At 39.6% G+C, this 26,960-nt stretch overlaps 1 protein-coding gene across 5 annotated transcripts in view; it reads right to left on the minus strand.

The window, feature by feature from the left end:
• Positions 1 to 301: 301 nt before the first annotated feature.
• LOC131693907 (uncharacterized) overlaps positions 302 to 26,960 on the minus strand; it is a 221,360-nt gene continuing 194,701 nt past the window's right edge. For 4 of the 5 annotated variants that reach the window (XR_009306360.1, XR_009306358.1, XR_009306357.1 and 1 more), the window contains exons 5-7: positions 22,718 to 22,811; positions 1,946 to 3,255; positions 302 to 1,783 (exon numbers count right to left, since the gene is read on the minus strand). Coding sequence is in view for 1 of the 5 variants with exons in the window: in XM_058982172.1 (XP_058838155.1) it covers positions 3,043 to 3,255; positions 22,718 to 22,811 (307 nt within the window). In the remaining 4 variants the exon portion in view is untranslated. Of the gene's footprint in view, positions 3,256 to 22,717; positions 22,812 to 26,960 lie in introns of all 5 variants that reach the window. The other variant, XM_058982172.1, reaches the window with a different exon arrangement.

The following is a 26,960-nucleotide window of genomic DNA, read 5'->3' on the forward strand; positions in this document are numbered from 1 at the left end:
CGCATCTCCGACGACCGACATCTTTGAATATTTCTTCGATGGCAAAAAAGCCGATAAGGCTCCTTTTCAAAATGCCTGATACAATTGGCCTCTGGATAGTCTACTTTCGGACCAAAGATAAGTCATTTGACGTCATCGATACATCACGTGATCTAACTAAACAACACTAGCCCGTGTAAGATGAAGTCTCTTGTCTACGTACCTGTCTGCGAAGTAGAAATTAATGGTGTAGTCTCTGACAAGAACCCTTTGCTTCACTGACTGAGAAGTTGTGATATTTCGTCAAGCAGAAAATCCAATGTAATTATAACAACATATATTTTGATTTCCATTTCAAAAAGTTTCATCTTTCGTTACAGCGTTTTCTTACATTTAAATATATAACTACAGTTACATTTATACCGAATCCTATTTATAACTGCTCACATTGCACATCATCCTGCTTGTTAGTTTGTTAATTTTAGCAATAATATTTTTAAGTCTAGATAGATATATTGACGCGCTTGAAATAGCCTTACAGGGTTTCAAACAATTACGAAGCTGGGTTTGAAAACCGAAGTTCAAATAATTCCGGCTCCAGTTTCAGAAACAAAAACAATAAATGCTCTTCAACAGCTGCGTTGAGCTTCTAATTCACATTGATATAAACGCTCTAGGTAGAAAAAATAGACAGCGTCTAGATTTGGTTAGCTATCCTAAGCTGCTTGACTCCGCACTAGCTATATTTGTATCACTACGGCCTAATTGCATTTAATCTCTCGAAGCTGCCTGCTGCAAATGTAGAAAAATAAACTTTGGAAGGATTTCTGTTACTGACTGGACTTGCCTGTTTTCGGGACCACGTCCTATCTCTTTGGTTGCGGTTTACAGGTTTGCATGATTGGTTGGAATATTCGGCTTACAAAACAGTTGCATTTCACTAGAGCTTTGTTAATACTTAGGCAATCGGCGATAGTTGTATGGATTTTTCCTGTTTCTATAATACTGATCTGTTTTTGCAGTTCAATCTACCGTTTAATGCAAGCGCCTGAAGCAATTTTCTTTGTTTATAGGTATTTAGTTTTTGATTCTTAACGGTTACTACCGGAAAATCAATCAAGTAGCAAAAGTAATACTTTTCTGATCACACTAGTTTCAATAATGTTGGAGTATTTCTTCTGTTTTTCCTTCTATTCCGTTCCATTATCTATTCAATGCTTTGTTTTTAGGTTTCTTCTCTTGTTACGAACAACTATCATCATGGACGTTAAATACTGGCAGGACATAAATATATCATTCAGTAGTCACCCAAAGCCGGTGCTGGGGCAATTTGGGGACGTTTGTTGTTTCTGTAGGTGTTCACTACAAACCGGTTTCAGTTAGAAAATTTTATAAATACAAAAATACCTGTCTAGCCACTAGAGCTGCTTGATTCTTATGAGCTTTTCAAACAACGTATTAATATGAAACATGATGGGAGATGAGACCTAAAAAGCTTAAATGCTCGATGGGATTCTTTCCTTGCTGAATATATGAACTTATTACTCCATTGTAACATTACTTGCCAGATGTCAACATGCATACTGTAGAGTCCCAAAATCAATCGAAAGCGTTATTACACGTAATTTGAAATAAATACCCTTTTGGCTTTAAAACTAACGAGATCCGGGTGTGTGGAAAACCTTATCCCGAAATGTTTGCAGCCCGAAAATTGCTGATCTCATTTGCAATGAAACAGAAATGGTTTGGATGGGAACTTGGTTACCAAATGCCATGCACTATTCGATGCAGTTCTCACAGCACACTATTGAGGTTTTTCATTGAAAAACCCCGGGGCGGTGGATTGCACTGGTGTTGCATTTTCTAGCAGAAGCGCAGGCCACTAGACGTGTTTCATTCCCACTTCTGCTAGAAAGTGCAAAACCAGTGCAATCCACTGCCCCGGTGTTTTTCAATGAAAAACGACATATGCCTATCGTTTTTAGTTTCATGGGATTTTCGATTGATTGACACCGGTGTTGTGGATTGCACTGGTTTTGCACTTTCTAACAGAAGTGTCAATGGAACATACCCAGTTTTCTGCACTTCTGCTAGAAAGTGCAAAAACGGTGCAGTTTCAGTGCACTCCACTACATCGGTGTCAATCAATCGAAAACCCCATCAGTAACCTTCGAGCTTCAATGCGACGGTGTGTATTCGACGTCAAAAGCCTAATTGTGCGGTCTGTCACATTTTTAATAATGTATCAATACACTCAATCCAATCCATTTAACTCACTTGTCAAATCCCAGCAATAATGCTATTATTTATGCATCAATAATCACCGATGACATCTGGCTTCAACAGATTAAACATTCAAAAATGCCAATTCTGTTCTCTGCTATAGCAAGTCTCGTTTTCCGATCAGTAAAACAAATGCTTCAAACTGACAGTGGGTCAACTGATGATGAATGAAATTTTGTCGTAATCATGTCGCTTGTATGCTATAGTTATCGTGCGTATGTAATGTTTAAAACAACAAGCAACTTATCGAATAATTTTTTTTTATTTTCGCTCAGTGCAATAAGCCCGAAAGAGATCCAGAAGCACATGTTTCAATGCAATATATTTCATCACGGTTGAATATGGATGTCGATGGGTATTTACAAAACGATTATTACAAAAATATTATCTGCACCCTTCCAGTAGGATGGGTTTCATCTATTGTGACTTTTGTTAATCATTGTGTCACCAATGAATATAAAAAATCATTTCGCCTACATATATCTGACTATCGAGCTGTTTGATTCGAATGTTACGGGATTTTGAATATTCATTATATTTGATTTAACTGTTTTCGAATTTTTGATTTTGTTATATTTTTTCCGCTCGCACATAGAGAGTCATCAAAAACGACTAGTATTATTTTTCACCTGCCTACCCTGTGCATCCTCCTTTCAATCGTTGTGCACAGGATAATACTTTTTTGTTATTTTGTTGCCAATGGATCTTGTGTATATGTAGTACGTATGTTGCATGTGTTTTTTTTCGCTTCAATATTATTTCGCCATCAATTCCTCACTATCATCGATTGAAGAAAAAATCAATGTACGTGTGCTGGTTCTTGTGGCTACCGGGCCCGACCGAGTCGGGTTCGTGCGAGGGCCAACACCGGCGGATAACGGCAAAGTGGGTCGTCTGGAATGTGTTGGACCGCTGGTCGCCCCGCTCGAGCGTCCCCGTCAGGCAGTAGCCCATGTTGTAGTCAGCCAGCGTGATGTTGGAGGACAGGTACAGCTGAAACAATGAGAAGAAAAGAAAGCAAGCGAGTTATTTGTGAAGGTCTGTGTTGTTTGTAAGAAATTATTGATTGATATATGAAAAACGTTTTCAGATTATTGAATATCATAATATTTAATAGGGCAATGGCTGAGCATTCAAATTTATCTATACATAAATTCCCGGCCACCTATTTTTGACGTAGGACTACATCTTTGTTTTCGATATGGGGGTGCACTCTGCAAATTCTACAAAAATGGTATGTAACGAAAAGTGGTCCAATTTTAAACGCATATAATTCAGCCATCTCACGATAAATTTTCAAGTTTTTTGCGCAAATCGCCCCGAAATACTTCTAAGAATAGATTCCAACAGATAAACCCAAAGATTTTTGATATCATAGCATTAAAAAATTAAATAATATACAACCTTGTCAAAATATCGCGCATTAACACACAGAAGATAGCGCTTCCCAAGCCCTGTACGACGGATTGGTGTACCTAGCGCGCAACGCTTCTATGAATGACGTCATCATCGACTATTTAAAGAACGGACTTGGCCAGACACGCTCAGTTCCCTGTTGAACGGCTGTCGAAGCAGATCACTGCGCTGTGTTTTTACAGCCAGTGTAGCTGAGTTAGAAGTCCGTTACACTGGCTGTGGAGGGACGCTACACTGTTTCGTCCAACAGGCAACCGCTCCAACTGCTTCCTAAATGCCGCTGTAATGTTGCCAGTAAATTTTTGGTTTAACTAGCACATGTATTTGCTATTTGCGCTTGAAATTAAGTAATGTAGTGGTAGTAATAAGCTTCCCATTTTGGTTTAAACGCAAGGACAGTTTTTAAAACAGGATTTGATTAATTAGTTTAGCTCATCCCAGCAATTTTATCAATTCTGTAATTTAAAAGGAATTTTACGGAACTTGGTGAATTTGGCCCTACTTGCAACTGGTATAATCAACCTGCACAAAGTGTTGTATAACGCAGGGCTGTTTTTGGAACAAAATGTGTTATCATTCAGCCCTTCGCTATGCAAAATCACGATATTATGACAGATGGGCTAAGCGCGGCCGTTCCTTTCAATCGGGAATGGCCGCGTTGAATTTTGGTGAAATGCGCTAATAGTGTCGTGGTGGTACTAGTTGTCTCTTTCGCTCTACCCATCATCATCAGCGTGACTCATTTTGCATTGTGCGCTTGGGTTCAATGTTTGGGGCGAATGCGTTGGTAGGTAGGGGAACTGGCGGTAAAATGAACACGTTAAGCAAAGTCATTATTTTCTAACTAATAAGTGAATGAGATATTACAATCATCTTATATGATTCTTGTTAGTCATGTTTTGTACATATCTGGTAAAAATACTTCGTCATAAACACATTTTTGACATTAAAAATGTCTTACTCCACTATCTGGGGCTAGGTGTCATTCTAAAATCTAAACTATCTCCCATGTAACGAAACTATGTAAGGTTTGCACGCTTTTAACTCCGATATTACTAGATGGATTTTAATCATTCATACACCAACCGATTCAGAAACACCTAACTTAAATATTGGTAATAATTTAATATCTCCCCAATAAAAGTAGACTTTTGGAAATTGGTAAAATTAAAAAGTTCACAAAAAACGGGAAAAATACCATTCGTGAGGCAGATTTCTCAGACACAGCCGTCAAAAGAGGGCAGCTTAGTTGCTCAATGAAACACGAAAAGTCATAAATAGAAGCAACGCATGTCCGTTTAAATCAGTCGTTGCTCTTATCCCACACGAGCAACGTCGTCTCCGGGCGATGCAATAAGCGCTATCGATTTTCGGTAACGTTGGCATTTGCACACACTCGCACCTAAGTGACTAAACCATATACGGTTAGTTTATAAATAGAGGTTACGCGTAACCGTTTGAATCAGTTTTTGTTCTTATGTCGAACGGGTAAGATCATGGCTGCAGCGTCTGGGCACTACAATAAGCGGTAGACGCTATGTATTTTCGGCAGCGGTGGCCGTGTGCGGATTTGTCGGGTACCAGCATGGTGTCACAGAATGATTTGCAAAGTGGGTGGGCGGGGTGGTTTGGATTTAATTCAATACGGTGTGTGCTGCTTAAAAGTGTTGCGTTTGAAAAAAATGTATTTATTTTTATGCATGCGTGTGCGTTGTAACTTGTTAATCCATGTTTACGGCGCTTTGTAGCTGCGTAGGGTAAAGAGCCAATTGGTTTTCATGTTTCATATTTCGGTTATATGTTTTTTATCAGTAAGGCATCTGACAACGTGCTTCTGTAGTTATTGCACTGTTCAGCAGCGTAGTATTTTATATAGGAGAGTACACTCAGGCTTTTTACGCGGATTTTGAAATTTACGCGGTTTTCATTAACGCGTTTTTTTTAAATTTACTCGGTTTTCATTTACACGGCCTGTATCCCCTGCGTGAAAAATCTGAGTGTAATTGCATCGGAAACAATCACATTCCCAGCAGAACTTTTTGTTTTCTAATTTCAAACACTTTTGTTTCGTACTGCACACAACGGAAAATTTTAAAACAGAACTTACCGTCCCAGCAGCAGTTGAAGCGGGTGTTCTTTTTCGATTCAAATTCAAGCCATGTCTTAAGCGTTACTGGACTTAAAATTGTTTTCCCAGTTTAACCAGTCAGAATATCTGTCCTACCCTATGTATTTAAAACACAGTTCTAATTGCGTTTTAAGGTATACAACAAATACGGTTGGGTATACTAATTTAAATTTTAAAATAAATCTGTTTTAAATTATGAAACAAACCGCTGTACTGAAGATATAATTATGTCAGTCCTATTACCACATAAAACACCTACACTGCTGGTCAATAAAATAGGTGTGAGATAAAAGTACATGAAATTTTGTGTTTTCTCTAAGAATATGTTTATATTCAAATATGTTATAGTTAGGCACAGTCGTAGATATGAAAAAGAACACTTTTATTTGTAAATTAAATGTTATGCTTTGTCGTAGCTTTTCTTCTCCATGAAATCCAAAAAAGTACCTGGTCAATGAAATAGGTGTATTGTAATCCATTAAATTTTTTCAAATCCAATGATTTTAAGACTTCAACATTTTGAACAACTAGTAAGCTGTGTAAGCTCCCTTATTCAACCAAATTTTATCCATTTGTCTTGGCATTGAGTCATTCAAACGCTAATAAATTTCCGTTGGTATAGGGTAGCATTCCTTTTAAGCTGCTTCCCATAAACGATCCTAATTTGTGAAATTTCGATCGAATAACCTCTTTTAAGTACATTCCGTAAATTTTCTACGGGATTGATGACAGGAGATTGGCATGGTTCGAAATTATAGTCACTTTATTATCCCGAAATCATTCCTTTACATACTTCGATGTGTATTTTTGGTCAATATCTTGCTGAAACTGTCATGTAAAGGCACGTTATCTTTGGCATAGGACTGCATGACATCCTTTAGAATGGCCATCCTTTAGCCTTGCATTCGAATCTTACCATTACAGTGGCGTTGCAAATAATAGGACCTGCGCCATTCCACGAAAAGCAAGCCCCAAACCTCATTGTTCTCGCCTCCGTGCTTTACCATATTTTGCGTGTGTCGCAGATCAAACTGTTTGCACTTTGGACGTTTAACGTTTAGTTGTGCATCGGAGGAAAACAGGTTTACCTTTGATTCTTCCCTCCGAAGGATATGTCGCCATTTTTTTATTCCTTCTGATCCAGGCCCATTAACGCTGTTGAAAAGCAAATTGCATTTTTCTTCAAAGGCGTTGGCTTCGAAATAGTGGAATTTTCTTAGCAATTCTTACTGGAAGATTGAAATTTAACGGCCTACAGCGAACTGTTCTCGGACCTACCACTTTTCCAATTTGTGCTGAATTGGTCTTGGATGACGCGAATGGATCAGATTTCGCTAAAATTGCAATACGATGGTCAGCTGCTGTAGATGTCTTCTTGGGTTTTTTGCGTGTTTCCTTTTTTCGAAGGTTTTAAGGCATCTGAAACGAAGTTTTCGGAACGCCGCAGTGTATTCGCGATTTATTTATACGTCTTACCTCCTTGAACAAAATTTCTTAGCAAAACTCGTTCCACTTGAGTACAGTGAGATGCTCGACCTATTCTATAACAAATCTTTGACTTATTCAACATTTAAGTACATTTATTAACACTCAGAATTCAAACTTCACCAAATAAAACGTATAATGGAATTATATAAAATAATAACACGTTAATATATTTCACACACCTATTATATTGACCACACGAAAAAGCCTCCGGCAGTCTTGTTTTGCATCTTGACAAAGATTGCAAATAGAATCAGCGCCAGCAACCCACTAGTAACTTGACAGATCCCAAGGCTTCTGTGTGCGGTAGGTGTGATTGAGACTGCTGCAACTTGGTATGCGTAATTGAGAGAAAAACAAAATAATCTATCACACACCTATTTTATTGGCCAGCAGTGTATATAACATAAAACGCTGCAGAATTGGTTTAATAATACAATGTTTACACTACAGAGTTATAACACGTTTTAATAATTAGCAACAAGAAAAATGTCACCAAGATAGCATAAAAACCCGTTTTAACTGGTAGTGCGAACGTTGCATAACAATGTAATTTATCAAATAATTTCATTTTTCCACCACTAATCGATCAAGAAATACTTACACTTAAGATTGTTTACTTAAGTTCATTAGTACATTATTGAAAATTTGAATGGAAAATGAAATTTCATATTTCATGGAGAATCTGTATATTTCCGTTGGCGGGCGTGGGCTTCCTCATCACAGCTCTCAATATGGAACTTTTCTTTTGAATATATTTTCTGGACAGACCAGCCTATTTTTACTAGATGGATCAGCCAAATAATGCCAATCACCTAGTGAGATACTTGATTAATTAATAGATTACCGTTAAAAGACCTTCAATAAATTATGTTTTAATGGGGAGGGTATATAGCAAATTGTAACATATGAAAACAGGCGAGTGAACAAGAACGTGTGTCGATATGTGTGATAGATAAAAAAGCTATATTTTTAATGTCACCGTGGTCGTGTCCTGTACACAACCCTTTAATTTTTTCAAACATGATTCTTGATTTCTAACCATGTCCAAAAATGAGACATGTTTATAGCGAGTGAGTAAATTGAACATGTGGTGGTGGTAAAATGAACAGCTTCTGGTGACTTGCAAAATGTCCTGTATGTATGCAATGCGCAGCGTTGGAAAGCATTTTTCCGATCAATGCTAATATCCCAACAAATCATGAGCTTTGCATACACACAGGGCATTTTGCAGGCAAACAAAAATGTCACGGAAGAATTGAATTTTCATGACGTAATATTAACCATTTTACAATCCTGTGGCATCGAAACACATTTACAAGCTTAGGGTTATCCAAGGGTGTTTGAACTTTTAGGATCTGTTTGAGAGCAACTAGAAAGCTTGGTCTATACATGAGATGTGATTATATTGTCTAAAATTTGATTTTTCGTCACCGGTCCGGGTGTTTTTCCCACACACTAAGTACTAAGAAAATAAATATGTTACATTAAGTAGTATAGTCCTACGTCTACAGTTCGTGCAACCCCATAGGGCTGCCCCTTGTAGTTTTTTTTTAAAGAAAGTGCCATCAAACAGATTCGTTAAACTCCATAAAATTTATTTACAATGTTTTCTTGCACTAGGACAAGCTGAGCTGCATACAATTATTTTTCATAATTTTGATTAACTCCACTTATACAGTTACACCATATCAACTACTCGTCTACTTTCTTACCTCGCCCCATGCACATACAATTCCACCACGTGCGTAGTGCATTTCTGGTAGATTTAATAAGCTGAAGAAAGAGAAAGCGTCATAAGGCAAAATAACATACATATTGCGGTGAAAAGCATTATAATTAAAATCTCCTTGTGTATAGAAGATAACACAATTGAAGCTCGGGTACACAATCTGGAACAATGCGAAAATACAAGCATTCCCTCCAGCTTAACCATCTCTGCGTCTTATGTATACACACAGAAAAAAATATTGGTAAAAGTAAGAGTGATCCGCTCTTAGCAAAAAACAACCAACGCCTACTATTAGGTTAAAAGTAAAACTTTTAAATTGATCAAGAATAATAATCAAAATAAAAAATTCCTTTTAAGCTAATGAAAAATAGTAATCAAAAAAAAAGTTTTATTTTCAAACTAAGAGTATGCGTTGGTTGTTTTTTGCTAAGAGTGAAAAACTCTTATTTTTACCAATATTTTTTTTCTGTGTGTACCCAGGTTAGGTCAATACGTATCGGTTCTGTAGTAAACTGGCATACTACAGAAAATCCTGCTGACGCTGTTAAAAAAGTTTTATGAACCGCTATACAAACAAAGTAAAGACACTTTCAACGCCAAATGGCCTGTGTTAAGTCAAAGAGGACCATTTTGTGATACGTATGCTCTAAAAACGCTATCGCATCCAACATAGCACAACCAGAATCTATTTATTTTTGGGAACACAAATAGTAAACGAAAGCATATAAGTGTTCCTTAACTTGGTATGTTAATGGTAAGTTGTCTAAAATTGCATTTTAACACAAAAAATACTAGAAAAAAATAATAATAGCACCCAGTTTGGTTCGGCTTAACGAAGGCCAAATAAAGGAAAGAAAAAAAATCGCTCCTTTATACAATGGTTTAATAATTTTTGACAATATACTAGTCTTACTAACTGGCCAACATAATTATGTATTGCAAATTTCTCAAGAACTGACAGCTAAGTACTCGGCGGTAACTCAGATAACATAGAAAATTACAATACTTGTTATAGTGAATAACCTTGATCAGTTATTTTCTGCAAGCGCTTCACGCGTCATTTTAGCGGCTACGTGCCTGCTAAGGTAATAGAGATAGATGGAGTATTTGTCTAGCTAGATCTGACGTGCGGAGACCTATTGAAGTATGGAGTTGGCTGCTTCAAGGATCCCTCACTTTAATAGGCTATGATTTTGGACTGCCACAAATTACGGTTAGCAAAAATCGAGAAGTATATGGTTACTTACTCCGCAACAGACTCTTTTCGGATAACTTTCTGCGGGTTCTCACTTCTTGGCTATGTACTTCTGGAAAGGATTCGCGTACCTATTTGTATCGCGGGTCATAAACTGTACCGATCTCAGTTTAGCCACAAAACTACCTATTGTAGAAATGCTGGTGGCAATCGAGTCTTTACGGGTGGCGAAAGGGCTGAAAGCAAAGAAAGCTCCCGACCCAAACGGTATCCCCAACGTGGCATTGAAGACCGCGATCCTGGCGTTTCCGGGCATGTTCAGGATCGTCCTACAGAAATGCCATAACGAAGGCGTCTTCCTGGATGGATGAAAGATACAGAAGCTGGTGTTGCTGCCAAAAGCAGGGAAGCCACCAGGAGATCCAGAATCGTATCGGCATATATGCCTGTTGGACTATTACTATTACTTATGGTAAGGGTCATCCTCAACAGATTGACGAACTACGCTGAAAGTGAGAACGCAAAGGAAGTTCGGATTCCGGAAAGGGATCACGACGGTACACAGTGTTTTAAAACGTCGATTTCGTGCTCTAAATTAATCCGTTAACTTTAGGAGTATAGTTTGCTCGGAGAAGTTATTGCTTTTATGATTGCGCATCCACAAGAGTATATCGTTAAGTGATTAATTCACCTATGAGTGTTGCTACGAAAGAAATTGCTGAAGACACCATATATCTAGCTTTAATGGTTTGAAAGTTGTGGAACATTTTATATGGAAGACCCCTTAAAATTAGTTTTTTTTCAGCATTCATGAAAACAACAAGTCACTCGCTTTGTACATAAAACTCCTGGTTGCCAAAACTAGCAGACAATAGAACTTGGCGAACCGTGCAGCCAAATTCACTGTTTTTTCTCTCCGCATGTCATTATATTTAAAACATTGTCTTTGGTAAGTTGCATAAAACATATTAATATACTATGTGCAAAAAAAACGCGTTACCATGAATATGGCCCGTGCCAAATTTCACAACCACCAAAACGCCATAAAATGGGTTCGCCATGAATATGGATTTTATATGGAATCTTCCTGGACCATCCATGGGTTGAATCTATTTCAAAAACTATTAAAACACTATGCAGTGGGGGTGAATTTGGACCATGAGTATGGAGGAATCATGAGCTTTTCGTTTGCTAGGGAAGTTACTTTCAGAACCGAATACCGGTGTACGAAACGAACATGGTGCAGAGGTCGCTTAGGGTCAGGGCTCCATACTCGGTCCAATGCTGTGGAATATAATGTGCAACGGAGTGTTAACACTGCATCCGCCCAGAGTAAGTGGAGGATCTTGGAGATGTTGAAGGCAGAGACCAAAGGCATCGCAGCTGGCTCACCACAAGACGGAGGCAGCATGTAACCGGTCAGCAACGGAAAAATAATCCAGCATGCGCTGAGGAACCGGACGAAGTAGACAAGCACTTTTCGCTTAATGGCTGTTCGTGTAGCGAGCGCGTACAGAACGCTACTGTCGGAGGTGGTAGGCGTCGTTACCGGAATGATTTCAATCTGCCTCATTTAGGCTGCGGACGGGGCATGAAACCAGCGGAGGAATACACGAAATGCAAGGAGACTATTCAGAGCGGACACTTTTATTATGTGACAGCAAGAGTGCGACAACGCGGAGAAAGGAAGGGGGACTCACCGACTCATTCCAAACGTGTCGGTGTGGGAGCATAGGAAGCATGGAGAGGTGAGCTTCCATTTGACGCAGATTTTGTTGGAACACGGATGCTTCTGGAAGTACCTGCATCGGTTTGGACATGCTTCGTTACCCCTTTGCCCGGAGAGTGTGAACGTGTAAGAGACACCGGAACACGTGGTCTTCGAATACCTGGTGCGAGTATACTCTCCGAGCTGCAGTGAAAGTGGCACTGGGATCAAAAAAGTAGTAGAGAAATACCGCCACCGGGGAACTCTCCGCCGGAGTAGAATAGATTCACCGCAGGGGACCAGTTGAGTCGTACGCAACGTAGCATCGGATGTCACGCTTCACCGGAATCGCTGAACCGACCTCGTCTACCCACCGGATAGTTCGTTAGTAGGCTAGATCCATCGCCTGAGATTAGAGCGAATATACCGCGTCGAATAGCTAGCAGTGAAGCGGAATCTATGCTCTACTCGGAATCGTTGGACAGCCCTCAACACCTACTGGCTGTCTCGATGAGTAGGCTAGCGGTGTCGAGAGAAATTCCTCCGTCGGGGAACTCTACGTCGGAGCAGGGTGAGTTCACCACTGGGAACTATCCGAGTAGATCGCGACAAAGCTGGGATCTGAATGACTTATGGAAACAGGAGCTAAACGGCTCATAAAATCAGCATCTAAACGGCTCACTGGGACGAGAGCTAAATGACAACGTAATCGATGGGGACAAGAAGCAAGAGAAGAGTCGGGAGTTAAATCAAAGCTCAAAGGTCGCGCTATTTCATGGACCAAGTGAGGCTCCGAGATAGAGCAAGAGAAAGAGGTGTGACGAAAGCACAACTTGCTCCCCACGAATTAGTACCTTGATGTAGTTCCGTGGGGAAGACGGGCGAAAAATGAGTAGAGGAGGGGCTAGTTGGCGGTGCAGTTGGAAAATAAGCAATCGAACGGGTATTCAATCACTTCAGCGGTCCTAATGAAGGTAAATGTTTCAGCGTGAAAAAAAACACTTTTTTGCGACTTGTTTTTAGAAATTTGGGTGAAGTGAATTGATCAAAACTTTTGTATATATAATGTATTATTTTCAGAAGAAATAATCGTGTAATTAGTTTCCGCAACATTTAACATTAATTATATAAATTTGAACCAACGAGCAAGGGAATGTAAGTCTTCGTGCAAATGTGCCACGGCTTCATTTCTATTCTTACCTGCAATGAGCAGAAAAATGTCGTCATCAATCAAATTTGAGTCATAAAATCGTGCCTTATGTCATTTATAAATAAATGAAATAGAACCTAAGACACTGCCTTGCGGCATCCCGAGAGAACTAGATATAAAATCGTTAAAACAGTGTAGTGAGTTCTCTCACACAAAGAGTTTTCAACCCACTTATGTGCTATTCCTCTGATGCACTAAGGTTAACAAAAGGAATGGTCTAAAAATTGATTCAAATCCAAAAATACAACAAAAAAGTGTCCCTAATCTCGATTTTCTGCTTCCATTTTGCCGAAACTAGATTTATAGTGGCTTAGCATGAGTGTATTTTTCAGTATCCCGATTGCTTCGGAATCAGCAAATTATTACTATTCAAATAAATTCATCAGAGGGCAATGTTGTTGTGCTGCTATTTTGACCATGTATTGTTGCAACAAATTACATTATGTGATTTAGTCTCCAACACCCCTTGAATCGGCTTCGTCTCCAGCACCCCTCGAACCAGGTTGGTTGAGCACCGTTGTAGTAAAGGTTTTAAAGTACTATAACCCTAATACCGTTATGTGTTTTTTTGCCAGAAGCATGAGAACACGTAGAAAAAACGCATCCATCGATGCATGCACCTCCGCAACGATATTAAAAATCACAAAGCCCATTTCGATCCGTTTGAAGTCGAAATCAGCTTTTCACACATTTTCGACCAACCGGATCCGATCACAAAGTCAGCACTTCGCCCGCGTTGCAGAATTTGATGTAGATATCCTATGTAGATTTTCGTACATCACGTGACTGCGAATTGAGCCGCAACAAAAGCACTCCCCAGTTGATTTCACGTCAGTTGCCTTGCAGTTTCTGACTCGGAAGGATCGAGTGAGCAGGAAAATGTGATTTTCCTTTGATATCTGATGAAAGTGAAAGCATACGAGACCTCACTCGTCGTGGGGAGTTCTTTAATAAAATCTAATATCATCATGCACGTAATATTTCAAAGCTCAGCTCAGTCAATGCTCCGATTTCCATGAATGCTATCAAACCGGTAAAAAAAATGCACGCCTATCCATTTCACATAAGCGACCCACCCCCTATCAGCTTCGCAGCTACAAGCGTTTCAATTTACCCGGTAACACAAGCTGCTTTGAAGCTTGATATGCCGGATGACTTCCAATAGAATAGATACGGAATGGTGAACCAGGTTCTTGCGTTACATCTTGATTCGCATTTTGCAGATGAAAGCATAGTTACCATTCAATACATCAATTCAATGGGACCGTTCTCTCCGTGTTCGACTGGAGGATTTGGGAACCTATCTTTCTTTGGGAACCAAAAGAGCCTTTTGGTTGATGCAGACTGTACACAGCCGCGTCTTTCCGCGGAAAAGGCCGGAAATTATAGCATGATTTAAGAATGTTGAATTATTTCGCTAAAATGTTTAACGCAATTTAAAGTTCATCTCAAATGAAAAGTAACATCGGAATAACCTGCTAATGAAGGTCGGAGTTCTGGTTTCGGAGTTAATGGCTGAAGAGTGAAATCTCTCATATAAACCGGAATTACCTTGCTACCTAAATGAAACAAAAGATTTTAAAATATTTCCGTAATTTGTGAAATTGGTGATTATTACTACTACAAACTACTATATCAGTTTCCGATTATTCGCTTTGCTTCTGTTGTATTTGTTTAAGATACCGCATGGAAAAAATTGTTCCAAGATATGGGAATAAAGTGAAAGCAGGGCCGCCAAAGAAAACAATTTGTTTTAAAATGGTGTTCAATTTTACTTCCGTAACGCTTGTATAACGCTTTTGCCTGTGGTCATTACCAATTCGTTTTGTTGTCCGATAACCAGTTCACAATTACCACAGTCGGTGAGGCCGCCGAACGCATTTCAATTGACAGATGAAAAGAGGTCCTCCGCAAGCAGATGGCGTTAAGAAGCCTCATCGCTACCGACCAGGAGCTGTCGCCCTGCGAGAAATTCGCCGCTATCGGAAGTCAACTTAGCTACCGTCAACCCAGGGACAACTTGACAGATATTGCTTGTTTCATATATGTACCACCGATTTGATGGTGGCGCTAGTATGTCTTCTCTGTACGAATCCCACGAACAACGAAACGAAAAAGTTTCAAGAGAAAAGTGTGTTTCGTTACGTGTGTTATGAACGCCGTTAATGCGGCTAGAACAACATTTAGAAAAAGCGTATTCCAGAATGTGGATAAAGAAAACTATTATTAGAGAATAAATTTATCCCTAACTGGAAATCGTCAGCAATGTTATATAAAGCAATGTTATGTAAATCTTATTATAAATTTCGCTGGAAGTCGTTGTTTTAGCAACCTCCTTCCTAAAAATGTTTCAGTTTTCTTGTTGTGTAAAGTTTGTAGTCGGTAAATCATTGGTTTATTCTCGAGAAATATAAATGAAAAACATTTTGGCCAATGAAAGTAAATCACCAAGCTTAACATATCGTGAACCTACGACATCTTGTTTCAAGTTCATTAAGAACGTCAAGAATTCCAGTATTTTGATCGGGAAAATAAACAATAGATATAGTATTTTCTACCTATTTAGCAAAATTGGTTTTAAATTGAATTTGCGTGCTTTTATCAGAATTCTGGTAGCAAACCGGTAGTGCTCGGTTTCAAGAAGAGGAATGCGAGGAATGTGCAATTTTGTTCGACTCCTGCCAGCGTTTTGTTCGACTTTTGCAATTATCCTGTCCGGCAGATATTGCGATGGTTTTGGTACGGATCCCTTCAGAATTATTCTGGCAATTTACTCTCCACTCTGATAGAAACCTAACGGAGCGGCATCTACCGGAGGATTTCATACCTGGGGAAATGTTGATTCGATCCGGAAGATTTTCGGGAATTCCAATATAAGTGGAAGTGTCTTGATTTTGAAAGTCATCTTCTTATATTTCCGAAAATCGAAATTATTTTATTTCGGATTTTTTAAAATTCAAAGTGGAATCTATGTTTTTGTTTAATTATAGCGGAATGAGAACAGCTTCTAATTTGAACAGCGAAATAAATTTGATGATGGAAATGCTTAAATTGTTTATTTTTTACAGATATGGAAATATATGGGATGCGCCTTTTTCAAATTTTACTCCATTCGGGCCGCCATGACATCACCAATTCACCACAAAATTTGCTTATGAGTTCAATATATGGGAGCTGTCAAGTTGTCCCCGGGCTGGCTACCGTAAACCGGGGTGACTTTGATCATCGGGGTGACTTTGATCACTCGAAACTTTTTTCGTAGATCTCTTATTAAACCAGAATAGTCTACCGAATCATTTTTATGATTTTTATTCTAAATTTATTAAATACTGATTTGTTATACTTTTTGAGTATATTGTTCGGTTTTGGGGTACAAAAACTTCAAAAAACCGAAATTTGACTTTACCTTATTTTTACGAAGCTTCGTAAAGTGTCTATTTTTAATAAAACAAATAAATCTCAGATTTGAGCAAAAGTAATAAATTACAAGCGAGTTTTTATTTTCCTTTAGATTGGGATATTCCAAATTTAGTTTTAAGAGATTGTTTATTTTAAATACATTTTTTTGTAAAACTAGTTGGCAATTATTTCAAATTATTTTAATCTAATATTCACAACATTTTTTTTATTGTTCAATATTCCAATGTGTTAAAATCGAGATGAAACTTTTTGTATATTGATAAAGCACTGAAATAAAATAATTTTAGTAGTTTTAAAGGTTTTCAGAATCTTTTATTCTAGTTGGACACAAATTATACAAATTTTGGTTACTCGAATTTTAAGTACATTGAAATACTTTGTATAATACCAATTAACATCTATGTAACAATGAGTATCTTTCCAGAATTAGTTTAAGCAAACATTTGAATGAAAAACAATGACATCAATAACTTAATGTTAGTGAGGTTATCAAAGTCACCCCGGAACACGAAAACGGGCTTCAACTTGAAATAATGTTTTAAAAAAATAGCTGTAAGCGGACAATTTTAGGTAAACCCATCCAATTTTGTTCTCCATACATCAGTACATGGTTTAAAAATATTAAACTTGAAAAAAAAATGTGTTGCGTCTAAAAATATGTAATGATTACTTAGAAAAGTGATCAATGTCACCCCGGTTTACGGTACTAATTTGCAAGCTACCATTCCAGCGTCTAGTTCGTGAGATTGCGCAGGATTTCAAATCCGTTATACACTTCTAGAGTTCAGGTCTTTTTATTCGAGGATATGAATCTGTGAGCCTAAATGGTGTATCCCACAATAAAACAAACCAGTGGTCTTTTTCAGGACAAACCAATTATGTTCTAGTAAGAACCTTTGGTGGAAATTTTCGTTTAACATTGCATTACAAACCAAAGCCCCCCTGCACTGGTTTTATAGGATAGGTATTTAACAACAAATTGAAAATGTAAATGTTTGCGCGTCTCCCCCAGAGTTTCTCAGGTGTGTGTGTGTTTCTTTTTTTACTTGGAGATGAAGCTTTTACGCCGACCCAGCATACGTTCAGTAGTTAGACCATACTACCGATTTCGTCCTTCGTGTGTCAGAGTGAGGGACTCTGAGGGAGATAGCTCTGAACCCTACTCCTCTAAACTCCACCATGGAGTGCGACATTTGCCTGACTCCCTGGATTCTATTTGAAATGACTACGTCGTGCTAGATTTCGCTGGTCTCATAACCGCCATATCAGTCCTGCACGGCACAATATTCTACATGTGCTTCTCTCTGCGTTGACCAGTTGGATGCCGTGGTCGATTCAGCGATTCCGATTGGAGGGTGGCTTCCAGTTCACTGGTGCCCTGACGACCGGTGGTTTGTCGCGTTAGGTGCAACTCGTAGTCCCCGACGGTGGAGCTAGCCTACCTTGGCGGAGAGTTCCTCGATGCATTCTGGCAGAATGCCAAAGTCAGTCTAGGGTTTCCGGGTGGAGGATTGGTGAACCGGATTCACTGGTGCCCCGACGATTCAAGCCGGTGATTCGCTATGAACTACTCGGAATAGTCCTCGACGGTGGATCGTTTCTACTCCGACGAAGCGTTCCCTGACAGTGGAAGATCTTCTGAAACCGATGCTACCCGGGCAGATGCCCAGGTCGTGGGGGGAGGATTACTTCCGGTTTTCAGGTGCCCCGACGACCTACCGTCGACAATGCGTGCGCTCAGTCTAATCCCCTGCGATGGATCTAATCTACTCCGGTCGCGCCCGGTGCTCTACTTCATCTCTCTTCTTCAGACTGACATGTCAAGTGTCATGGTCGGTCCGGCGATTAGTTGGAGTGTAACTTCCGGTTCATCGGTGCCTCGATGACCCGAGGCCGTGTACTGCTACGTTGCTGGTCTTTGCTCCTCTTGCCAGCTTCGTCGTAACGCTGAAATGATCTGAACGACTGTTCTGTTCACCGCTTCCCATTTTTCTTTGTCCGCGCACATTCTTTGGTCAATATTAGTCATGTTAATGTCCTCACCGGTTCTGGTTCTGGTTCTAATTTTGTTTTGCTCGTGCTCGAATCGCGGGCATTCGAGGACCACGTGGTCAGGTGTTTTCTCTGCATCACCGCACGCGATGCATAACGGCGAACTCGCGTGGACGAACCTGTTCAGATACTTTTTGAAAGAGCCATGACCAGACAAGAACTAAGTCATGTGGAAGTTCACCTCACCGTGCGCTCTGTTCACCCTCACCGACAGGAATGGAATTAGTCGATTGGTCCATCTACCATTTACAGCGTTATCCCACTGATGCTGCCACTTGATTAAGGTGTCAGGTCAGGCTCGTTTATCGACTCCTCTCGTGCCTCGATTCCTATAACACTCATTATCTTCTTCGAGTAGAAGGTTTATGGGAATTGTTCCAGCTATCACATAGGCTGCCTCTGACGAGATAGTTCGGTACGCGCTAGACACCTGCATGGCCATCAGCCTGAACGTGCTGTGTTCCTGTGAATGTGTTCCTCTTCATCTGCAGTGCCGTCACCCAAGCAGGTCCTGCATATCTGAGCACCGATGTGGAGACACTCGCCAGTAGTCTGCTGATCACCGAATTGTTGAGCATGATCTGAGATAGTGCCGAGATCACTTTTACGGCCCTCCCGTAAGCGTGGTAGATGTGGCTATTGAAGCTTAGCCGGTTGTCTATCATCACTTCCAGTTGTCAAACTTCTCGCTTTGTGTTTTGCCTGTTGAACAGCCTTTCGGTTGCATATCAAAATCATCTCGGTTTTATGATGAGCTAACGTCAGCTTCTTCTCGCACATTCAGTCTTCCTCTAGTGATTCGTCGATCACTTGGAGCACCACGTCGTCCAAAAAACTGAACAAACTTCACGCCCCTGGGGAGGCTCAGCTGCAGCACTCCGTTGTATATAGCATTCCAAAGAGGTGGGCCGAGTTTGGAATCCTGTGGAACGCGGTTACGTTTACACTTCTTTTTCAGGTTTCAGTTTCGCAGATCAGTTGCCGGTTCTGGAAGTAGCTCCTGAGAATCCTACAGAGGTAGTCGGGAACTCTCAGTCTATGCAGCAAATCGGCGATTGCGGCGTAACTAGCGCTGTTGAGGGCGTTTTTTACGTCCAGTGTAACCACTCCGTAGAAGTGGTTTCCTCTTCTCTTTTGCATCTGCGCAGCCTCCATAGTTTCCACGACCGTTCGTACAGCATCTACGGTGGATCTACCTTTCCGGAAACCGAACTGCATATTGGATAGTCCCTTATCTCCCTCTGTGTATGTTGTAAGCCTGGTAAGTACTACTCTTTCAAGCACCTTGCCAACTGTATCGAATAGACATATCGGCCTGTATGCTGAAGAATCTCCAGGGGGTTGCCTGGCTTCGGTAACAGCACCAGCGTCGATGCACTTTTGCAACGCTGTCCTAAACATATCCGGGTTCGATAGGATTGAGAGCCACGTTGGAGATAGCGTCTGGTCCCGGAGCCTTCTTGGTTTTCAAGGATTTTACCCGAGCTTCTTCTTCGTAGTCATACTGCGTACCGTATGGCCGTCGGTCCATGCTGCGGAAATAGTGCTTCTACGATGACTCTCATCCTCTCCGGGCACCTACCTGGTAGTACTGCCGGTTCTCTTATCTTCGCTATGGCAACTCTATAGTCGTCGCCTCACGGATTTGAATTGGCGTTGCGGTCTTCTAGGCAGGCTTGATTTTATTGTTAAGTGCGGCTCATGTCGCCTTACACGCTGCTCTTAGAGCATCTTATTCCGCGACGTTTCGGGCTCTCTACATCTTACTCCGGGCTCGGTCGCAGCGTGCTCGTAGGTCGGCAATCGCCAAATTCCGCCAGAATGCTGGGCGGCGACTGTGCCTTGGTTTACCTTCTCTTGGCGTGGTTGCCTCGCACGCTATTGCTAATACCGCACAGTGATCCCCTTCTATACAAACGTCGGACAAAACCTCAAAAGTGGCCCGAATTTGATGAAAACTTCACATTGGGATAATTTTGTGACGCTGAATTCATATTTGACGTTATTTTTTAAAAAAATTTTTTGCTTCGAAATTTTGGCACTTAGGGTGGTTCGAAAATTCAACATTTACGAATACGAAGTGGACTATATCTGAAACTTAATTTTCAAAAAATTTAATTTGGTGAATTTCTAGCAAAATACACATTTTTTCAATTGTTGATAATGCTGAGAGACATTTATAAATTATATTACTAACCCTGGGTTATCAAACACTCCCATGCGCCTTCTTCAGACATATCATGAAAAATCACCATTTTTCATACTTCGGGGCAGAAAGGGGCAAAACAAGACATTCATTTTCGGAAAGTACACTAATTTGCAAGTGTTATCAACTACAAGTGGTCTTTCTGAACTGTTTCAAAAAAGTACATCCACTTTGAACATTATAATTTTAATTTACTGCGCGATTTATTATTTGTTCTTCATGTCTGAGCGAAAAGAAAGGCTTGTATCGACTAAATCAAGTGAAAAGTGTAAGTCCAGCGAATAACCTTTCAAATGAAACCAGTTCGACCCTAATCGGAATCTTAACTAAAAAGATTTATTCATTTGAATAACGATGGTTTAACACTGGTTTTTTTAGAATTGATCGTCTATTCACCTTTGAAGTGCTGTAAAAAATCCATCTTTCGTTCTCATGATTTTGAGAAGATTCTATTTAACATTTAACGTCTATTTAACAAACAAAGAAAAATGTTCAATCATGAAAAATCCAAACTAAAATTTTGAGGTTTTGTCCGGCTAGGTGACACTGTGTGCCGTTGTCACTTCGTCTGCACTGAAGTCAATGTGATTGCACTCACGCCTCAACGCTTTTTCGAAGGCTTCCTTGTCGAACTTCTCTGTTTTCAAACTCCGCTCGTTTAATTGGATCACAAGCGCTTCCGACTGTCTTCCAATAGTGTACCGGATCGCTAGGTGGTCGCTGTGGGTGTTCCCCTCGCACCCTCTCCAATTTAAAGTTCCATCCAGCCCGTTTTCAAGGAAGTTGCTGTTTAATTTAAAATATGTTATACTATTGAAATAGGTCTTTTATGGGTCTCGTCTCGTCTCATAAATAGAAAGATAGTAAGTAAGCGCACATTTTCGTATCCTCACACAATCCAAAAAAAATAAATTATGGTTACAGTTGTACAAAAAGCACTTCTAGGTGGATATGGTATTGTTAAACAATCAAAAATCATCATTACATCTAATTATTACAAAAACATCGATTTATACTCAATAACGCAACATTAACGCAATTATTTTGGCCAGCTTTTTGACCCAAATACCCCTCTGTGTAATTAACATGCCTATAAAATAGCAACAAATTCGATCTGTGAATATTAGCATATTTTACTAATCACGGTGGCTTAAGATAAAATGTCATTTCGAAGAAAGCAATAAAAAGTTCATCGCCAAAATCACGATAACCACAATTAGTGCCAGCTTTTTCAACACCATTTCCGGATACCATGTGATTTCGTAGATCCGGAACAACAATCAAATCCTCTTACATAATACTGGACCTCCGACAGATGTGAATCATGAGGAAACGGAAACGAAAGGCTTTCAATATCCTGTCCTAAGGAAGTGGTACTTCCTTTCATCTAACATTCAGTTGTCGTTCCGTTTTTTTTTTTGATTTGCTCAGCACGCCACTATGTGCCACAAGTCGGGTCGATTCAATCGTGTTTCGAAATACACCGCACCGACTGGAAATGGCGCCAAAGTGTAGTACATCCATATATTCAACTTGGTTGTGGTAGGACACTGAGGGATGGAAGTGGGGTGGAAAAGCGTTTCAACTGTTGCACTTTCTGCGGTGTTTATTTTAGCAAAAAACCGATGGCGCCTGGGGATCGGCTGTCAGGGTAAAAAGATGTGACAGCATAGCTAAGATGCAGCAGCTGAAGAATTCAATTTTTGCCCATGTATCGAATGGGAGGAAAGCTTGCGCAAACAAGAAAAAAGAGGAACTTTTCGAAACGTGCAAGCGAATTTTGTTAAAAGTAATCCGACGAGTAGCTGACAGGTCAATTGATTTTGTTTTCGCTCCTTTCGTTGCCGTGGTATTTGCAGTTGGAAAATTACGCAGCTTCTGGGAGCAGTAAAAAGTTTCTTACCTTGAAGTCAGGATCAGGAACTCGTCTTTTGAATGTGCCAACTATCAACAAAGCACCATCGCCAACAACGATCATTCGTCCCTGCGTAGATTGTCTGAAAATGTGAAAAGAGAAAATAGATTAAAATATAGTTTAAAACCTAGTAATTAGAATGCTTTCATATTCAATAGGAGGCTGCTCTGTTTAATTACCAATATTATTCATGAGCGTTCCTTCTATCATTTAAGTACTATTAGAATTCTTTGTTTGAGAGAATGGCAATTAAACTTTCCCGAAAACTCCTTTCCTGGTTTACCACACGCAATGCTAGTCACGACCGCCACGTCTCGATCCCGCGCCAATCGTAATCTCTTTTTATTAAACCACGTAACGTACTATCAAATTAAAATTCAAAAGCGTACACTCTCCGAATCGAGCACCCACTTCTTTAGATTCTGATGTAGAATATTTCAAGCTAATTAATTTAATGTATCGAAATTAATTTCATTCTTCTGCCTTCGCCTCCACGACAAATGCGCCCGGCGATGGCTGATTTGGGATATATTGTTTTCACCTCCCTTGTCGTGCCGGGTAGGATCTATCCCTCTTATTTCCGGCCGAATGGCTGGCTGGTTCGGAGCCCACGAATGAAAACGAGAAAATAATATAATTAACCCATACTAATTAGGCTTAATGTCTCTCGGTGCCTTTTGTCGCTATGCCACTGGTGTAGACCTACAATAGCTTTTTGTCGGCCGTGCACTTTTTAGGACACTGGAAAACAGCTTTTCTCCGTCCAGAAGAAAGCCAGAACCTAACGACCGAGGGCATTACTGCGGTCGTGAAATATAATCACTGAAAAGCTGCAATTTGCTGGTTTCACTTTTCAACACTTTAGGAAGCAATGCTTCGGTTCGCGGTTGGGCTTGTGAGGAAATAAATATGGATTGGGGACATTCGACCCGTTGCGTTGTCGTTGCAAGTAGCATCCGTCTGGTAATCGCACGTTCATAAACCACTTTAGTCATGAGGGAGAAGGGGGTAGTTTTGAAAAAGACTACGAATATTTATGAAGGTGAACGCGGAGAGATGGAGGGGGGGGGGGGGTTAATGCAAAAGTTTACGTAGTTTTATTCCGATCTCGGATCACTTATAATCCTCCTTTACCTACATATAACAGGATCAGGAAAAGCGATTTTAAAGGGCGAACACCGAAAATGTCATGCCAATTTTCTTATAATGTTTAAAATCAAACTAAAATTTTAGGGTAGTTTTATATACATATATTTACTTCAAAAATCAAAAGAAAAGTTAATCGATGGAGCCTTGAGTGTAAAATTGAACGCATTTTCGCTTGATGCCCTCCATCAAAGTCTTTACAGGGTCATCAGGTACCAGTTTCTCAGTTTTCTTCATCTTTGCCCAGTACTGCTCCACCGGCGCAGCTCCGGACAGGCGGATTCATGTCCTTTGGAACAAAATGGACAGAATTGGCCTCATACCACTCCAGGACACTTTTAGAATAGTGGCATGATGCCAAATCTGGCAAAAATAGCGGAACTTCGTCGTGCTGCTGCAAGAACGGCAAAAGGCGCTTCTCGAGGCACTCAGATTTGTAGATCTCGCCATTTACTGTGCCCTTTGTCACGAAAGGCTCACTCCTCAGTCCGCAGGAGCAGATGACCTGCCAAATGAGATATTTGGAGGCGAACTTCGACATTTTCTTCTTCTTAAATTTGTCGTCCACATAGAACTTGCTCTTGCCGGTGAAAAACTCCAACCGCGGAATTTGCTTAAAATCGGCTTTTATATACGTTTCGTCGTCCATCACACAGCAACCATATTTTGTCAGCATCTTCTCGTAGAACTTCCGTGCCCGAGTTTTAACCGTCGATTGTTGTCGCTCATCGCGGTTTGGGAAGTTCTGTACCTTGTCCTGGTTTTCTTCCAGCTCCTTTGTCTTGGTCCAACGTCAACCGCTTCTGGAACCGCTTCAACACTCTGGAGACGGTTGAATGGTGAATGTTCAACATTTTTCCCAACTGCCGGTGCGACAGGTCAGGAAATTCCAGGTGTTTGGAAAGAATTTGTTCTCTCGACTCGCGTTGGTTCACCTCCATTTTCGTTGAATCGAAAAACACGACTTCGAGTTTGACAGCATGTAAACAATACACATCAATGAGAAAGTGTGCAAAATTTGGTTGATTTTTACCCAATGGTAAAAAAGTTATGCCCTGTTGAATGTGTCGCAATAATTTCGTGTTCGCCCTTTACATGTATACCAATAGATTTAGCTTGATGCACTGGACAATTGTTTGAATCTATATTAGAGTTGCAAAATTAGATAAGTTATTAGCCATTAAAATTCCAACCAGAACCACTGGCACAAGTCACTGAATATATTGCAATTTTGACAGTTTAATTGAATAAATAAGGTTTTATTTAGATATAAAAGTAGTATCTGTAGTCCATTGCATTGAGTTTTATTTATTTAAGCTTTAATGCTATCTTAGTTTGTAATAATCAACACTATGGTCGAAAAGTGCAAAAATGGCCATTTCTAAGCGTTTTTTGTATGTTTTATATAACTATAAAGTTACTTTAAGTGAAAAGGCCCATTACTTTGCATAAAACATTGAGTTATTATTTTGGGTTCCATATATTTTTGCGGGAGCATTAACCCTTGTGAAGGCAAGCTAAAATCCTAACGCTAGGCCCGGTAAAATTTTATACCTTCTTGCAGTAAAAGCATGAAAAATCCAAAGCATATAGATCAATTTTTTGCAGAAATACAAAATTTTCAAGTGCTTGAATGATTTCTGTATTTGAATTTATTTGACAATCAAGAATAGACTGTGAAAAAACAACATATAAGCGAAAAATGACGAACTGATAGATTGTTTCAGAATATTTTAAATGATTCAAAAATTAAAGCTCACGCCTGTAGTTATTAGCTATACTATACACTAATAAAGTCAAATTTTCATAAAAATACGAATACCCGATAAATACTCACTCTTGGGATTAACTAGAGTAAGCATTGGGTGAAGCCAAAAGCTAAATTATGAAAATTAATAATTACCACTTTTCGAATATGTCGAGCAATATAGTGTTTTACCACAAGCTAAAAATGGAGAACTTCGTCCTTGGAAAACGTTCATTCACTTCATTCTCTGGCAGGAAAAAATTCAAAATTATGGCCCCATTCCAAATACAAACTTGTTCCGATGCTTTTGGTTTACATGCAAGAATTGTTAAGTTTGTATGCAAAAATATATGTATATGAAAAGAATAAATTCAGTAAAAAATGTCAGTATTATCTTATTTGGCCTAAAATCCTCAGGTACATAACTGAAGATGAAAGAATTAACATTGCAGAAGGCTTCAAATTCATCCGACTTTGTGGTAAAAAATGTTGTAATATAATGTAAACGGCTGCCTCTCTTTCTCGCACATGCTTATAATAGGACATTTTCAAAAATTCTCAAAATTATCTTCGAAGTTGAATAACTTTGCCCGGTAACCTCCAATCATTATGCAACATTCAATAAAGTTGTTCGATATTAAAAAAGCTACACCACCTGAAGTTTTGAGGTATGCAGAGTAACTGTGAGAATTTTTTTTTGAATTTTGATTTCTTGTTTTCGATTTTCCATACATGACAGAAACTTCAAAACTTTTGTGAGTGAACTAGAGCTATAGGAAAAAGCACTTATGAGCTTATATGGTTTGTAGAGCTAACTAACACTTGATTTAGCAGTGTTCCAAAAAAGTAAAAAAAAATTGCCGGTTTAGTCTGCGTGCACGTGCACAGTTCTGGGTACATTGGAAAGCATTTACGTGAGAAAAATTACATGATACAAATAAATGGAAAATGTGTTTTAACTTGATCAAAGATAAGTTCTTCAAAGCTTAGGAAATATTTGTAAAAACTGAAATGGATCCATAAAAAAATGATTTTTGGATGCAACCATACGTGCCAGGAATATTATTTGCATCACCAGTATGCACAGATGATGTCGAAATACCTAGCGGGCCTGCTAGGCCCCTTTGCCTTTTTGTGCATGTAAAATGTTTTTACGAATCTATGAAGCACACCATATGTGATATTTCCTTAATATCTTACTTTTTCGATGAATTTTAGACTCAGTTAATGGAATTTCCATGCTCAAGCTCTTACTGCATGCATAACGCTTTGTAACTAAGAAATCGATAGCCGCCGGGCCTGGAAGACCCGCGTGCCTTTTTGAGGGTTAAAGTGACT

This window comes from Topomyia yanbarensis, chromosome 3 (assembly GCF_030247195.1).
Source record: "Topomyia yanbarensis strain Yona2022 chromosome 3, ASM3024719v1, whole genome shotgun sequence".
NCBI lineage: Eukaryota > Metazoa > Arthropoda > Insecta > Diptera > Culicidae > Topomyia > Topomyia yanbarensis.